Below are 18,573 nucleotides of genomic sequence, written 5' to 3' on the forward strand. Positions count from 1 at the left end.
AAACATCTGTGGGCGAGGTCCCGAGTGTGAATCCCTGCATCGTGCAAGAGGCCGACACTGCTTCTGCCACCATCGATGCCCCGGAGGGGGCAGGGGTCTCACAAGTTCTCTTATCTTTCATGCAAATGTTCCTCTTGATGTATCATCAATCTCAACATAGGTGGATCAGCGGGCATACAATAGTACATTGTAGCACTACACATTCTTCTATATACAGGTTTGTTCTTGTTACAGAAACAAGCTAGTGATCCATATTCATCCGTTGTTAAGCCTTGAGAGGGAAGTTTCTGTGTAAGCTTGCCTATTATGTAAAAAATTACAAAGTTCCAATAAATACTCGTATAAATCAAAGTTTAAATTAAGCCAAGACAATAAGCTTACCAATCCATGATGTTGTATTTGGTGTGCCATTCATAGTTTTGCTTCCGCACAAGGCATAAGTGTACTCAAATAAGCCTCCACAAGAACTCTTTCGTATAACTCCAAGAAACTTCACATGACTCTCTGCAGGTTTCACCCAACAATGGCCATCATGTGCTTACACCATTCTTTGCATTGATGAAGAGGATGAAGGATCATGTACATTCGGCAACTCAAAAGCCACATTACCATTATAGATTTAAGGAATCTCTTCTACTTTCTCAATATGTGTGCTTGCTAATAACAATCTACGAAGAACACCAACATGAGACCACACTCTTCTGAAGTGGTGTACCTGTGGGAGAATCTCCTATTGTAAGGTCAATAATGACTACTTTTGGGGGGCTTGCTGTAGTGTTTCTTGACTCTCCTATTATTATTATAATAACAAGAAATTCTATTGTTATATCTTTATCAAAGATATAACATGGTTCTTGTGGGTCTAACTGACTAGATAGGCATAAGATGTTCTACACCATCATCTTGTGGTTTGATTGCAAAAGCTTTAAATCCAGAGCGAGGACATAATATTCCATCAAAATCATCAGCTTTAGTAATATAATAACGACCTTGTACAATTATAACAATAGGATCACTCTCCAAACCTCTCATAAAAATGTGAAATGAAGACTAGCTCTCAAAAACACACAAGCTCTCAAAAAACCATCTCACAAACATACAACAAACTAATGACAATGAATTCAAAGTCTAAACACGAATATTGTACATATTAGAATTTTTTTTAAAATTATAATCATTTTATAAAAATGATTATTATAAATAATGTCATTAATACACACAAAATCTAAAATTCATTTTCAATAATTATACTAAATGCATGCATAACTATCTCTCATTTAATGATTATTACATAACTAACTTCTATATAATGATTATTCCATATCTAACTCTTATATAATGATTATTCCAGAACTAACTACTATATAATGATTATTCCATAACTAACTCTCATATAATGATTACATAACTTTTATATCTCTGTTGTGATCCCAATTTAAGTTTTAACCTTTTTATCATGTCTTTTATGATTCCATCCATTTTTATTTCAAATAAAGAGTACATCCTTGTATTGCCCAACAATGTATGGAAGAATTTAAAAATATTCAAAATGCAACATCTAAGCATGTCTATCATCATCATGGTCATTGTCATCATCATCATAATAAAGGTCTCTCCTTTAGGTTTAGCCACAATTTTTATTTAGGTTGAGAGAGTTAGTAGCCGTCCAAATTTAAAAATATTCAAAATGCAACATCTAAGCATGTCTATCATCATCATGGTCATTGTCATCATCATCATAATAAAGGTCTCTCCTTTAGGTTTAGCCACAATTTTTATTTAGGTTGAGAGAGTTAGTAGCCGTCCAAACGTTCTTATGCTTACAATGTAGAAACTTAGAAGTATGGGGGTGACTAAGGGTGACCCCCCCATTTTCAAACTTAGAAATATGGGAGGTGACTAAGGGTGACCTCCCCAGTGGTGGGTGGGTGCTCCTAGTTGGTGATCCCCACCCCCACTAAAGACGATGTGAGAGTTTTTTTTTAAAAAGAGAGGGAGGGAGTGTTTTGCTATTAGGAGGGAAGTGGGAGAGAGAAAAGGGTATTTTTCTTTTAAGGAGGGGGAGAGGAAAAGAAAGGTGCATTTTATTTTGGGGAGGAAGAAAGTTGTCGCATTGAGGGGGGGTGCGTTTTGTTTTGGGGGGGAGAGAGCATGTTTTGTTTTGTTTTGGGGCTTCCCACTAAGGGCAACGATCGCCTTACTGGGGCTTGCCCACTAAAGGCGATCATCGCCCTTAGTGGACTCCTCACCCTTAGTGGGCAAGCGCCACTAAAGGCTTGCCCACCAACAAAAAAAAATGCACACTCTTCCCCCCCAAAACAAAACATGCTCTCTCCCCGCCCCAAAACAAAACGCGCTCTCTCTCCCCCAACACGGTAGCTTTCTTTCCCTCCCCCCCCCTTAAAAGCAAAACGCCTTCTTCTTCTTCTCTCTTTCCTCCTAATAGAAAAATACTCCCTCCCTTTCTTTAAAAACAAAACTCTCACACACCCTTGTTCTTTCTTTCTCAGAGATTCTCTACCCCCCTAAATCCTAAAAAGATAGCTCTCTCTCTCTCTCTCACCAACTCTTTCTTCACTCTCTTTTTTCCTCTCTCATACCTTTTCCTCTCCTCTCTTTTCTTCATTGTTTCTTCTCTTCTTCTTTGTTTGTTCCTTCTTTCTCTTCTTTCAAAACCCTTTTTTTTTTAAAAAAACTCTATTTATATCACCTCTATTTATTTGCTCTATTTTTATCTTTTTCTTTCTTATATCTTTTAGGACTCTTTCTTCCTTGTTCATTCTCCTTCTTCTCGTGTTACTCCTCATGGCGTCTCCCCAATTCCAAAGAGGGACACAAGTATCTAAGGTAGCTACTGGGACCGTTTTGCATCATGTAGATCCCACCATGGATACTGTCCATGGAATTGCTTTGCCACATGGTCATGTTGGCGTGTCGATAGAAGATGTTGAAGTGGGAGAAGTTCCTCTTCCTTTTTCCCTCGAAGATGGTGATATCAACAAGTTAAATCAAACCAAAGGATACATCATTATGTGGCCAACCAGAGATTGTGTAAGTCTTATTTGATCTCTCCACCTTTCTAATTATGCTCTTTTTTAGTGATTTTTTGAGAGCAATCTGTCTTATATATGTTGATGTGTTTAGATTGTTACAAAACCCCACATACAAAGCGTGCAAAACGTGTAAAGAACACACTTGCCAGGCAAGGAACCTAAGAAGTGACAAGTACCAAGAAGAGGGAGAAAGTGCAAGAGGAAGATGATGATTGGAGTCCTCGAAGGAGTCCAAGTCGAGTTGCTAAGTCTTCAAAGAAAGGTGCTTCTTCAAAAACCATTAAACTTAACTAAGGAAGTAGGAGAGGTGGATGAGGGAATCGAAAAAGAAGGCGAGAATGAAGAGGGTTTCATGGTGACTCCTACAACTCGCTTTGCGATTAGAACTCCTACAAGACAGTCTTAACAGAGTGAAGGTAATTGTTAACCACTTTTTATCAAATCTTACATAAGGTATCTTTTGGATTACCAAGAATAACGTGTATTTGTGCATTGCTGGTGGTGAAATTCACTCCTTTTCCACCTATTCCCTTGTGCTACGGACTTGTGCCTAGCCCCTCTATACGAAGAGTGTAGTAGTTTAGGTACAAGAAGCTAGTAAGGGAATTTTATACGAATGGTATGTTGCCGATAGATGTAGGTTCATTTGCTCCAGCTCCTCATCCCATAATCATGTTAGAGAAGTGACTCAAGATGATGTTATTGCATGGGATGACATCTGGCAAAATGAGGAGTTTGAGAATATGATCAAAGGCACAAAGTGGGAATTCATGAGCGACAAGATGTTGTTTGTGTGGGATAGCAATCATCGAGTTGTGGCATGGATGGAGGAGATTAATAAATGTGATTCTACTTAAACTGCCTACTTTTTTGAATGCGGTCTTTTGTTTTATAAAATAGTTTTGGGACTAATTAGATTTGCACTATCTAACTATAGCATTCAAGAATGTCGCATATCATGACATCCTTGTGTTAACGTTATCCTTATTGAATTCAATGAGGATAGTGAGGGGGATATTCTCACAGTGATCGCTCACTTAAACATGTAAGAGAATATATGTTTGAAGACTCTTTCAATTAAGAATATTTGACATACTATGTTTCAATATTCATCATAACCTTAAATTTTGTTTCCATAGGATGAATGAACTGGGCTATGTTTCTTCTTCCCTTGTGAACAAAGTGTGCCTCATCAGGGCACTTGACCATAACCTTAAATTTTGCTGCCACCATAGGATGAATGAAGTGGGCTATGTTTTGGACAAAGTGTGCCTCATTAGGGCACTTGGGCTAGCAAAACAAAGAAACAATTATGAAGCACACTAGAGAGATGAACAAGGCATGTATGGACAAGCATGCCTCGACACAAAAAAAAAAGGGCCACCCATCTTGGTATAACTGCGAGCTTTCAAAACTTCCCCAAATAGTATTCCAGGTAAACCTTCAATCTTTAGACACTTGCAATATATGATAAACATTTGCATATCATCCACTAATGTTGTAATTTGTGAATAATAGGATGAGTACCTCGCAGCAGTCACAGCAGCAGCCACCCAAGATATTGACCCCCTAGTAGATAGTTTGTCTGCACAAGAATTTGAAGAGAAATGGAGAACGGCATTTTATAAAAATGAAAGAAAGTGGAAGCATGATATACGATGGCTGGCGATGATTGCAAACCCTACACAAGGGGAAGGTTTCTTTGAGTAAGAAATCCTACACTATTTTGTAGGCAACAACATTTTATGGTTTTAATGTTGCGATTTAATTATGGTGTTGTGTTGTAGACGACTAGTGAAAGTTAATTGGAACGAGAAACCACATTGTTTGATAGAGGATAGGCTATACCGCTTGGCAGCTTGGATGCTTGACCCTAACCTTAACCCTTAAGGTTAGTCCTAACCCATGCTCCACTAGAGCTTGTTCCCATGCTCCCATGCTCACAAGCCTAATGTAGGTTAGCCTCCAAGTATATGCACACATAATGTGCATATAACAAGGATATAGAGAGCGAGAGAAGGAAGGGGCACAAGAGGTAAGAGAAGGATAGAGAGGGAGAGAAGGTTAGGAGGTAAGAGAAGGATCGAGAGGGAGGGTGGGAGAGTGAAAGGGAGGGAGAGAGAGAAGAGGGAGGGAGGGTTAGAGAAGGAGAGAGAGAGGAGGGTGAAAGGGAGGGAAGAGACTGCGGGAGGGAAGAGGGTGGGAGGAGGAGAGAGAGGGTGGTGTGGGCTGTGGGCCGTGGTGAGACAAGGAGAGAGAGAGAGAGGAAAGAGCGTGGAGAGGAGAGGGAGGGAGGATAGGAGAGTGAAAGGGAGGGAGGGAGAGGAAAGAGCGTGGAGAGGAGAGGGAGGGAGGATAGGAGAGTGAAAGGGAGGGAGGGAGAGGAGAGAGAGGATAGGAGAGTGAAAGGGAGGGAGGGAGAGAGAGAGAGAGAGAGGGTGGGAGAAGGAGAGAGAGGGAGGGTGGGAGAAGGAGAGAGGAGGATATAGAGATGGATATAGCCCACCCACACTCTCTCTCCTAGAGAGATAGAGAGAGGGAAAGGGAGGGAAGAGAGAGAGGGGGAGGGAAGAGGGTGGGTGAAGGAGAGAGAGGGTGGTGTTGGCTGGGCTGGGATGGGGGGTGGTGGTGGTGGCAATAGTTAGAAAGAGATTGTTCAAGTAAAGAGAGAGGGTAGCCAAGAAAATCTCCCTCCACCAAAGCTTGCTCGGTGACCATCCCCACACCTACCTACTCCACTTTACCGTGTTCACATTATGGACCGCTTGTATGTATACTTTAGTATGTGTGTTAGTCACTTTATCTCCTTTCTGTAGACCTCTTTTGTTAAAGAAGGAGAAGAACAATTTTTAGCGTCTCACCTTGTATGTTCTCTTATAGGGGTTGTGAGAGTGTGTGTGTGTGTGTGTGCTTGCAAGAGCTCAAGCTCCCTTCTCCCCTACATCTTTTCAAGAATTGTACGTATATCTTCTATATAAGACATTTTGACTAATGAGAAAACACAAAATCCCATTCTCACAATTGTTTTTGGGTTTTCTTACTCTTGTGATTGAAGCTTTCTTGTATACGTTGTCTTCTTTGTTACATGCATTCTTAAGGAGTGTGTGGGTAAGTTATGGTATGCTGATGCTAGTTCTCTTCTGCCTCTCTCTTTCTCTCCTATACTCTCACTCACCATGGCATCAAAGTAGAGATTGAGCTTTCTATAGCTCTACAAAGAGGTAAGTGGCTAGAGGTGCAAACAAGTAAGACCCTTTCATTCTTCCTCTTCTTCTCTCTATCTTACAAGGCTCAAGTGTTCTCAAATAGGTGAACTGAGTTCTATGTAACCCCTGGTGTGTTGGGTGAAATCATCCTTGGTGGCATCTAGATGGGTAATGTATAGAAAATAAACCATCTACTCTAGATGAGGGAAAGCCCTTAAAAGAGTCAAGACTCCCCATTGTATCTCGATCTAAACTTCCTAGAATAAACATTGGGAGTCGTAGTGGCCAGAGAAAATCAAAACAATACAAGCTCAAATATGTCTATGGCATGAACACAATCTCATGACCCTTTGAGTAACCTTTGAGTTGTGGGATTTATTGGGCTAATTTGCACTCTGCAAGCCCATCTTGAGTGGATTCCCTTCACAAAAAAGGACATGACATGGGTGTTTTGAACACAAAGTGTATGAAGCAAACTAATCCCCTAAGTTGTAAGTTTTTTGTGGTTGAATGCAGATTTGATTTTAAGGTGCGAATCGATTGCTACCAAATCTAAACCATGCTTCATAAGAAATACGATTGCTATGGAGAACATGGAGATGGAAGTACCTTTTGCAATAAAGAGGATCCTACAATGAATGATCTCTATGATGTTCACAATGCGCAACAACAATGCTACTAGCTTCCACACTAAAACCTCTCTTACAGAAGACCTACCTTCTCCATCAAAAACCCTCTCTAACAAAGCCTCTACTTCTTTAGATCTATTCTCTCCATTAAAGGAACATGCTTCTATCTTCAATAATTCCATAATTGTAGATCCGTTCTTGAGGATGGCCTATTTGACACCATTTAAAAGGGTCAACTCTAGCAAGGGCAATTCCACGCAAACGTCAACCTCAATAAGAACCTTTGTCCCAAGAGTATAACCTCTCCACCAACACCTATGTTGCCTAAGAATCAAGATATCTACATCAAACAGTATTTCTAGAGAGAGCCTCTACTCCAAGAAACCCTCCTTGACCAATCTCACCAAAGGAGAAGAAAAAAAGACTTAATATCATTGACACCCCTGTCTTCACAATATCCCTAGGTTGCCCTCTGGCAACTTTGCTTAAGGTATCACTCTAGCTCATAAATATAAATCCCTTAGCATAATCTTAACGTCAGTAGCCACTCCACAAGATAATGCCAAGAAAGATTCGACCCCAACGAAGAAGCTAAATCCATCATATAAATCATTGTCCAGATATCTGCAAGGTATCAAAAGATGGGTGGAAATATAACTATTAGAAGCTCCAAGCTACTACGAGGGTTGCAATTCAATTTGGCTACCTTGCAACCCACGCCGCCACACCTATGCACACCAAATCTAGGAAGCCTAGAAATAAGGGTACCATAGCTCCCCTTCCATTAAAATCACTTTGTAGGTTAACATAGTTTTACCCGCCCATCGACCTACTGTAATGGGCTTTACCATCTTACCCACTCGAACAGGCACCTATCTTTTACAATACGATGCTAGACTTTATAAAGCGACCTTACCATGAGCTTAATGACAAACAGGAAAGTCACTTAGTGTACATACTTGTTTTTGACTAAACTAGTGGATGAAGACTATTTTTAAGTCTTTTCCGACCTAGTGTGAAAGCTAATCGCTTGTATATTTGACATTGAGTAACGTTCATTCCCTTGGTCTAGAAATATTGTGAGCTCTCCTTCTCCTCCATTCCCTCTTGCTGGTGTTTTATTAGATCTTTAATTCCATCATTGTGATTAGCCAAAAAAAAAATCCTATGGAGGTACAACCACGTGATCAATCATCATGTCTTATGCAACAACAGTAACTGTAGCTCAATAGGTAGACTAGGGCCTACATAAGAGCTTGAGCTTAGTTAGGATTAGGGTGCAACATATAGTGATCTTGAGAGTGACAATTATCAATACTCCATCATAGTGAGTGTTACTTCGTATCTTTCATCATTCATTAGTGATTAAGCTTAGGTTAAGCTAGACTTCTCCCTCATAATTATTTTTATCATTGTGTTGGATCATTACGCCACTGGTGTAGAATGTTGAGTGTTATTTTCAAGTTTATTGTCTTCTTTTTTCACTTTATTTTCTACAATCTCTCATCATTTAAAGATCCACTTCTGTGCACATGTCTTTGACACCTACTATGTAAATATCAATGTATGTACATATGTATTGAAAGACATGGACTCATCCTACGAGCCACTATGTATAGTGACCTTGTCCTCACCTTACCAATATTCTTAGATATACACTTCTTTTATTTTCCAATAGATTAAGCTTGGTTAAGAACCTCCTTGGAAGTGCTAACTCCATGAAGTTCACAATTGGCATGCGAGTGCTCTTCCATATAGTCTTCCAAGCTTTTGCATAGGTTAGGTTTGGGTTAGAAATTAATGGAACCACCATCATCAACCTCATAGGATAAGAATTAACCTTCCAATGCGGACTGTAACTGTGTGTAGGAACACCAATGGAAACAACATCAGATTTTCTAGGCCTTGCAATTATTGTATATAGCAAAGACAACATCTTGGCTCCATAGAAATCTTCAGTTTCATTCTCAGTTGTGATGCCTGACTTGTAGCATCGTCTATGGATTCTTCCTGTGGCTCGTTCCTGGATTTGATTTTCGAGGGGGTGTCGGGCATCGTTCCATCGTCTGATCCTCCTTGGATCATCAGTTTTGCACCATTCTTGCCCATACGACAGCAAAGAATTTTCTGGACGTGGCTGTAGCTGCACTTTCAACTCAGACATGCAAAAGGAAAGCGCAAGTGCTTCACTCATCCTTTTCTAAGAGAGCCCCTCACACGTGCAACCCGTGTGTGTGTGCATGAGCATGTGCTTGTGTATGTGTATGTGTGTGTGTGTGTGTGTGTGTGTGTGTGTGTGTGTGTGTGTGTGTGTGTGAGTGAGAGAGAGAGAGAGAGAGAGAGAGAGAGAGACTCCAAACTATCAACCATAACATAGCCAAAATGTTAAATAGATTGTTCTCTACATAGCAAAAGAGAGGGGCAGACCAAAAAACAAAAATTTAAAAACCAGTTTTATCTCAAGGGAGCTTGGAATGTCTGTAATGCGTGCATGTCAGAGTGAGTGCGCACGTCGCGTTCACACACACACACACACGCACGCACAGAGAGAGAGTAATTAGAACTCTCATGCTAAAATGCCATCCTTACAATTGAAATAAAAATATCTTTACCAGAGGCCCAAAAAAGGTTGCATTTACAAGGTTCATATACAAACATCTTGCTACTGTACATAAACATCTATGTCTACTTTTATATGGTGATTGTCTTTCTGTCCAAACGGGCCAATTTCAACAAGAAAGGGAGTTGGGAGTAAGAGATGTTTGGCATTATGCCTGCTTGCTTGCTTCAGATATACGCTAAGACCGTAATGAGAGTCACTCATAAACCAAGTAAAAACCCCGAGTTTCGACTTAGCATCTGCATTACATCCTTCAATAAAACCAAGTCTGTTTTGTGCCCAGTAAACCCAAGGCTTCGAAGACCTCCAGAGCCATAGCTTGAGAGGATACAGCAAAACCCAAGATATATGTTTAGCTCATTAGCTTAATGGTGTCCTAAGAGAGGTTACAGCAAAACCCAAGATTTATGTTTAGCTCATTAGCTCAATGGTGTGCTAAGGCAGCAGCAGCCTCCTGAATGAGAGGTCTCGATGCATGAACAAAGGACTCACTAGCACGGTGATGCTCATCCCATTCATTCGGCGAAGTTCGTCCCTCTGCCATCTGTCTTACAAAAGGCACAAAATTGCGCCAATTATCACTCTGAAATAGGGCCTGACTCATTCTCAGGAAGGTAAATGCACACATGGGCTCATACAGAACACCCTGGGGGTCATCATGCAGAGTGAGCCTCGAGTTTCTTATCACTTGCCTGAGAGCAGCTGCATCAAAACGGGGCAATGCATTCTCTCCTGCTATTGGCACTGCAGCCTGCCTAGCAGCCAACACTACTTGCCTGATCAGATTTTCTGGTGAGCAATTGGCCTCAGATGGCTGCTCTGTATCTCTCATCTCAACACAAGTGAAGTTGAGCACCACTCCATGCCTGCCAAACATTTGGGCAATAGGCAAATACCCATCTCTGAACCTGGTGTTGTAGTAGCCTGCTGTAAGCTCAGCTGCATGCGACCTTGTGCCATAGTGCCAGTGAATACCAGCCACTTTGGCAGAAATTCTGACCCTGCAACCTCTGAAAGCACCCTCTGCTGAAGCCAGTATGCGCTCACCATGTGCTAAAAGCATTCTTGAATACCACTCCAGGAAGAAGTTACCATAAGGAGAGCTCCAACCACCTTCCCTGCGGAAAAAATCACTCTCTTCAGGCCAATTGTTATACTGAGCGGCATCGGACGGTCCTGCTTGCCCCCACTGAAGCTTGCCTATATGCTCAGCCGCAGCCTTGAGACTCGCCAACATATACTGCACACATGTAGGACGAAAAATGCATTAACACAAATCTTCTAATCAATATAAACCTCCTGCAATTAAGGATATGCATCCCATGAACTGTATCATAGCAATGGAAAATACTACACCATACCTTATCATAGCATTGAAACTCTCCAATGCCAGGAAATCTCCATGTCCCATTGCTCCCTGGGTACGAAGGGTACCTTAGCTCTCCTGCAGGACCCATGCCAACTTGGATTTCCTGCATAGACAACATTCATGACCAAAATGAGGGCACACATTGAATGAACCACTCCCATCAAGCTGGCACAACCTAAAAATACCATACCACTATTGTGTCACCCAGCAGGTCCCTAAAGTTGTCCCTGAAGCTTCTCATGTAATCCGAATACACCTGCACAGGGCTCCTCCCCTTCAAGACTGGGAGACAGTCACAACCCAAGGATAGGTACTCGTAATTTCTTCTACTATGTTGGTCAGTGTACACCAAATCTTGATTGACGTCGATCTCCTCTACCACCCACCTGGGCAAAGGTATGCTGCAGAACCCACATGTTAACAGGATGTCTAAAGAAGCGCACTGAAACCCCAAAACAAATTGTCCCAAATAATCGCATATGAAATGCTTTATAGGAAAACAGATATCAGCCAATGGAGTCAGAGGCCAGTGGCGGGGGTTCAGAACTGGGAACTGGGGATCCCAGGTTTGAATCCTGCCTGGCGCTCCTACCAAAGGCATCTCACCCACCTTTGAGCAGGGTGCATTCACACCGCCCTCAGGCTGGTTCTCATCACTGCCCTCGGGCTTGAAAGTGTACTGTCGAAGGGTCTACTACTGGGGGGAACGAAAAAAACAGATAGCACAGCACACTTGCAAGAAGAGAGAAAAACAACATAGAAGAAGATGCTTACAAGCAAGAATCCCCAACATTGCCCCCACACTGATGGAAGGACATGACAGCCTGCACCTTGAGACCATACTTCTTCACCATGTCTATGAGCTCCTTGTAGCCGGCCCAGTTGTAGTTGCCAGGGCCGTCTTTCTCCACAATTCCCCACCATACATCCATCATGACACCCTTCACTCCTGCACTTTTAAGGGCCATAAGGCTAGCATTCATGGCCCTTTTCCGTGTTACCGTGTTGTTGAAGGAGACACTGTCCAGAGGGAGCATGACAAACACAGGTACTCCACGAGAGGGCCCTTTGCAGGTGCAGGGTTCAAGGCATGGGTACTCCTTCAAAGAGATTGATGATGACGATGATGGTGGCAATGACGATGAGAATGGGGAACCATCAAAATTCCATCCGTCACCCATCGTCATAGACGGTAAACCCATATGTGTATCAAATGCATTGCAGGGAAAGACCAAGCTTGAATGGCTGGTTTGGGCATTGGAGGGCCTTCTCCACCAGTCCTCCCCATGCATTGAGGAAGAGGCGGAGCTCAATGACAAGGTGGGGAAATCCCTCTCTCTGCTCTGCTTGGAGGAGCTCCCATGGCCGCCTCCTCCAGCCGCAAAGGGTCTCCATTGGGAAACAAAGCCTCCTCTTCTGAATTCGGAATTTCTCGTAGTACTGCTGGAAACACAAAATTCCCTGCTGGACCCGTAGAAAGTGCTGCCGGATAGCCCGATCTTGCTGGACACAGAAAACGCCATCGCTCTAAGGGATTGCCAGCAGAATCAGGACTGAAACAGGTCCTTTTGCAAGAGATGGTACCGCCTATCTGAGCAGAGCAAACTGGAGAGAAGATCCGGCCAAAGGCAATCTGAACTGGGCGACAGATAAAACTGATGCAGATCCACGGAAATCCTCGAAACCCTCGTCGAAAATCCGCGAAACCCTCGTCGGAAACTAGAATCGGGGCGGATGGGGGTAGACGGGGAATTGGCCGACCGGGGTTTCACGGAATGAAGTGGTCTGCTTTGGGCGCGAAGGAAATGGACGGAGATCTGAAGTGTCGGAGGATTTCTCCGCCGGAGAACTGAAACGGCCACACAAAAGAGCGATACCGTAGCGAGGGGTTTACGTAAGAGTAAACAGGGGTTTATGTAAGAGTAAACAGGGGGGCCTTCTAGGCGATAAGAGAATGCCCATGTGTATTGCATCCTATCCACAACCAAAAAAAGAGCCCTTTATACTTTTCCTCCTTTAAGCTCTCTTCTCTAGAGACCATGTCAGACATGTGAAAGAAAGCCATTAGGAAATTAGCAGCTCCCTCTTGTTCTACATGATTGGCTTTGTTTGAGGCGTAAAATGTGACGCGTGAGGCTCACTACACACTTTTCTGGGGATGAAAGAAACTTCAACAATCGACCACTCCATACTCCATGTTCCAAACCTTTCACGGGTGAGGGTTTGGATTAGCAAATTTCGCATTTGCAAATCCAAATCGTTAATTGGGATGGTGGTTATGGCCCTAAATCACCTTCTCCACAAAGAAAGGAGGCAAACACCAACCCCACAAGGGTTCCCAAGGGGATATTTGTGAGAAAGAACATGTGATGCCTCCCCTTTTCTCAACACATATAATCACATGTAAGCTTTCCAATGTCTTTTCCTTGTTGCCATCACTAGAACCTTCTAGGTGAAAAAAAGTGGCTCCGGGATCCCTTGTTGCATACTATTTATCACTTCCACTCCCCCCCCCCCCCTTCCTTTTTGTCTCTCTTATATCCCTTAAGGAGGCAAGGATGAAATAAGAGGAAGTTATTATCTTTCTCACAAACTTATACATGTAAAAGAGTAGCTTTACATCCTTGATTTCACACAACTCATCACTTCCACTCCCCCTCTTGTGCAACATATCAACTTTATCTTCCATCCCATGAGGAGGCAAGAGATTTTTGCTATAGAAAAGATAATGACCACCACTATTTAGCTCATGCCTTTCCAATTTAGAGTCCTCATTCCTTATGGGCTTGTGGTCTCTCTTCTTCAATTTTAGCCCAATTACTACTATCCTTCATTACTATAATCTCTCACCTCTTTTACTCTTCTCCTCCATTCAATGAGTACCATTTAAGTGGTCTCTCTTCTTCAATTTTAGCCCAATTACTACTATACTTCATTACTATAATCTCTCACCTCTTTTACTCTTCTCCTCCATTCAATGAGTACCATTTAAGTGGCGACAATTTTTAATTACTCAAATGTTCTTCTTTTTTCTTGTGAAATGTTACATAAATCACAAAGTGTGGAAGAGTTGTTTGATTACCATCTCTTGTGGCCCATTATTATGAGTAATTAAAAATTATCACATTTGAATAAGCATAGTTCACAAGAGGAATTTGCCATCTTTCTCACAACCTTCTACATGTAATATAATAACTCTTTCATCCTTGACTGTTCATTACTCATCACTTCCAGTCCCCCTCGTGACGGGGACGGGGACCAACATATTACATCCCTTGAGGAAGCAAGATGTTGTTTTGCCATATAAAAGACCTCCTCTTTCATCCCTTGAGGAAGCAAGAGGTTGTTTTGCCATATAAAAGACCTCCTCTTTCATCCCTTGAGGAAGCAAGAGGTTGTTGCCATATAAAAGACAACTAGCACTATTTAGAATGGCTTTTCATTTTAAATTCCTTAGTGCTTAAGGGCTAGTAGTCCCATCTTCTTCAATTTCAACCTAGTTACTCTTCTACTCTCTCCCCCATTTTACTCTTCTACTCTCTCCCCCATTTTACTCTTCTTTTCAAAGGAGTACCATTTGAGTGGAAACAATTGTTTATTACTCGAAAGTTATTCTTTTTCAAACAATGTTGCAAAATGTAAGATAAAACACAAAGTATGGGAGGGTTACCTAATTACTGTCTCACACCTGCCCATTATTAAGAATAATAGAAAGGTATGAAGCCATAACAATACACTTAGCTATCTAGATTTCTTCAAGTCAGGCCATTTTTCTTGTTGGGTACAAACTTGTGTAACAATACCTATTTAAATTGTCCATATTGATAGCTCCAAATTTTGACCTTTCATAGGTCCCATATCCAAAGGCCCATGCCTTGGCCAAAAATATCCCTAAAAGTGTCATTGAGCCTCCTAGAACCAACCTAGCTTCACATTGGGGAATATATGATTAATGAAGTAGGGTCACTTGACAAGCATTTGAAAAGCTTCATGTAATAATACTAGTGGGGACCTGTTGTTTACTGTAGCAGTCTATCCCCCCTTGTACACTCTTGCCATGTGATAAAATGAGATGGCCAAACACTTGGATGAATGTTGTGAAAAGGGCAAGAATAGTGAGAATAATAGTGTAGAGATATGTACAAGGTATGGCATGATTAAGGTCGATATATACCACACTCTTAACTTTTTTGCTTTCATTGGTCATGAAAGCATAATTTGATGTTTTTTCTTTGTGATAAGTTTTGATAACTTGCTATTTTGTACTTGTGAATGCCATCATTATTCTTATCCTATAATAAGATCAAAAGTATAAATGTTTGCATAGTATAAATTGTATCCTTTTGGGCACTTAAAGTTTGCCTTAACAGCTAACTATGTGAGATCATTCAAGATTTGAATCATTATGTTGTGTACATGTGCACCTCATCCTTTTTAGTCCACTTAGGAAATGAACAATGAGCTCCTAAGAAAGTGTACATACTATATTTAAAGGTGGGTTATTTAATCATGTTATACCTTTTCATATAATAATCTCCGTTAGATACTAGAAATCTTTTGAATATTAAAGGCACCTTGAGGGTTTTTCTAGTGAAAGGCATGCTCTTTCAATATACTCACATTATAAAGTCACTTCTTGTCCATGCATTTCATTAAATGTTAAGAATCTAGGCCTCTCAAATTGTGACCTTACTTCTTCTTCTTCTTTTTTAAGGGTGGCTCAAAAGAAGAAAAAGATACAAGTTGAGAACTATCCACCAATCAAAAGGTGACCTTCCTTCATTAACTATACCTGCCTCTCAAATTTCATGTTACCTTACTTCATTAACTATACCTCCTCAAGATGAAACATATTTAGGAATGGGAAGTTCAAAGATATTTTAAGGTGTTGTGAACATGTACTAGATTTGATAGGATTGGAGTTCTAAAATATTCAAACAAACTGAATATTAACCCATCCAAAGTTCCACAACAAGGTTATCATGTGATACTCACTCAACATACGAAATTTGATAGAATTAGAGTTCTAAAACAATCAAACAAACTTAAAGGAACAATGACATAGATGGAAAAGGAATTAATATTAACCTAATCAACACAAATCTCGGATCATGCTCAATTTTTGGGCTCTATGTACCTCTTGACTAAAAAGAGTAATTTAATTTTATTAATAACAACTTGTGCTTACCTAAGGGATTGAGAGTAGTGATGTCCATTTTCTCATCTTTTGATAAAGTTAGCTTACTAAAAATAGAAATAGTAAGTATGGGCACTAAATCATCACCAATAGCTAAGTGGTTTTGTAAATAAATTATGAGCCAAGTTTGGTCAATTTTTGAGCTTAATCCATGGGCGCTTGGGTGCCATCACACTAAGAGACAAATGCCCTAGAAAGGGAACAATATTCTTAGTGCCACAATAGAAGGACCCATCCTAGGGTTAATACATTTTGTCATATTTTATTGTAATCTCTTTTGTAATACATTTTGATGTATCTAGTTTTGGAAATCGTTTATAATACATTTTGATGTATTTAGCTTTGGAATCGTTTGTAACACATTTTGATGTATTTAGTTTTGGAAATCATTTGTAACACATTTTTATGTATTTAGTTTTGGAAATCTTTTGTAATACATTTTGAAGTATTTATTTGGAAAGCTTTAGCCAAGTGTATAAACATATCCATGTAAAAAGGCTAATGTTATGAAGCCTAACTCTTTCTTTAGCCTAAGTATTTTAATTGATGTTCAACCATGTATGAAACAATGGGCCATGCATATAAATTGACTTTCTCTCTTGTATGGATACATATTTTTATGCCTCATTAAAGTGATTCTTGGCTAACTCTTGTGTAAGAGAGAGGGAGAAAGAGAGAGTGAGCTTGAGAGAGTGTATTTTCCTTGTGTGCATTGTTCCTCTTTTTATCATGCCTGTAGGTGAGAGAATGAACTATCGTGTGTGATGGTGTGTGACACATCGATGGAATAAATGAAGAGAGAGGAGTCACTAAATGGAAGTGGTATTTTTTGGATCATAATGGGGAAAAAGTAATTTCCCAACGATAGTTATCCACTTTTGGATCGGAATGGGAAAAAAGTAAGTTCCCAATGATAGTTATCCACTCATTCTAGCCGAGGTTAGGGTGGGGAGTAACAACACCATATGAAGTGATGAAAAAGGCTACAAAGGATATAGTGAAAATGTAAATTTAGGAATAGCTAAAGGTTGGTAATTCTAATCCATTTAAGTTACAACCACAACAACGAGATCTTCTGTGGTGTTCTATTTGTAATGGAAACCATCTAGAAAATGAGTGCCCTCACTCTAGGATTAAAGATACTATTGTCAACTATATGATAGATCTTGTGTCATGTTTTATTTATAATGGAAATAATATAGCAAATGAGTGCCCTCACTCTAGGATTAGAAGATACTACTATCAAACATATGACAAAGTGGGATATCATGACACTAAAAATTGCTTATATGGGGAAAGAATGCCAGTGGCATTGCAATTCCAAGGTCCATAGAGACCTCATGTGTAATTTAAGGAGTCTTTATCTTGAGCTATTGAAGCTTATATGAGAGGTTAGTTTGCAAAGCCACAATGGGCACACCAATTACAGCACCCAACAACAATAAAATACAGTGCATAAGGGAGTTGGAAGAAGAGTAATATGTGGAATAGGATAATAATTCCCTATATTATGTATAGGATGAAGGATGCCTATGTATTTTCCTATATTTCATATAGGATGAAATATAGGATAATAATTCCCTATATTATGTATAGGATGAAGGATGCCTATGTATTTTCCTATATTTTCCTATATTTCATATAGGATGAACGATGCATGTGTATTTTCTTGTATTTCATATAGGATGAAGGATGCATGTGTATTTTCCTGTATTTCATATAGGATGAAGGATGCATGTGTATGCCGCAACACAATATGCACCAATGAAGCGCATGAAATACTTTGGGTGTGGGGGTAGTCATCGTTGTGCAATCAAGAAATTTTGGCTTTAGGTTATTGCTAATTATTTTGGATTTTACGTATCAATTACTTTTGTACTTGGTTAACCTAATGGGTGAGTTGCTAGGTGCATCTTATTGCCTTTAGAGTATGATTTTAAGATTATGGTGGTAAGGAAGGGAGAGAAACATTACATTGTGGATTAGTGAGCCTCCCACTGGAGTAAATGATGAGTTGGTAGATGTACCATTATTGCTAAGGAGTCGAAAATAACATGAAGAGTGTGTGCTCTATAACGAGTAATAATAATGTGCCAGAGAGTGGTCCATACATATCTCATAATACTTGGCGTGCCTAATCCAAAGATTCCCCTTCAAATTTTGCCAAATTAATTTATAGTGACGACAAACTCTTACATTAGGAGAAATATGGACTCTCTATTTTGCCCCATAAGGAGTGAATATATAAAGAATGGCCTAACCAATGAGAGAGTTGGGATTCCACATTCATGTATCTTTTGGCCATATCTTTGCCCAAATCTCTTAGTAACATTAAAAATAGAGTCCATAGCTTTAAAAATTAGAGAAATATCAACTCACCTTGTGGTTTTCACCATTAATTATTCTTTCATATCAAATTGACAACATAGAAGTTTGAAACTCGAATTTTATTTTTATATTTTTTTAGTGTTTAACTTTGTGCTCTCCCTCCTTTTGCAT

General features: G+C 40.2%; 1 protein-coding gene across 1 annotated transcript; it reads right to left on the reverse strand.

Annotated features, from left to right (window-relative positions):
• Positions 1-9,479: 9,479 nt before the first annotated feature.
• Positions 9,480-12,844, reverse strand: LOC147624611 (beta-amylase 1, chloroplastic-like). The gene is made up of 4 exons (XM_086819627.1): positions 11,652-12,844; positions 11,068-11,278; positions 10,870-10,980; positions 9,480-10,748 (listed from the first exon to the last, which is right to left on the reverse strand). Exons 1-4 carry the CDS (start codon positions 12,398-12,400, stop codon positions 9,933-9,935), a joined length of 1,887 nt encoding a protein of 628 aa, XP_086675753.1. The 5' UTR covers positions 12,401-12,844; the 3' UTR covers positions 9,480-9,932.
• Positions 12,845-18,573: the final 5,729 nt, after the last annotated feature.

This window comes from Cibotium barometz, chromosome 25 (genome assembly GCF_041138505.1).
Source record: "Cibotium barometz isolate CiBa-2024 chromosome 25, ASM4113850v1, whole genome shotgun sequence".
Classification (NCBI taxonomy): domain Eukaryota; kingdom Viridiplantae; phylum Streptophyta; class Polypodiopsida; order Cyatheales; family Cibotiaceae; genus Cibotium; species Cibotium barometz.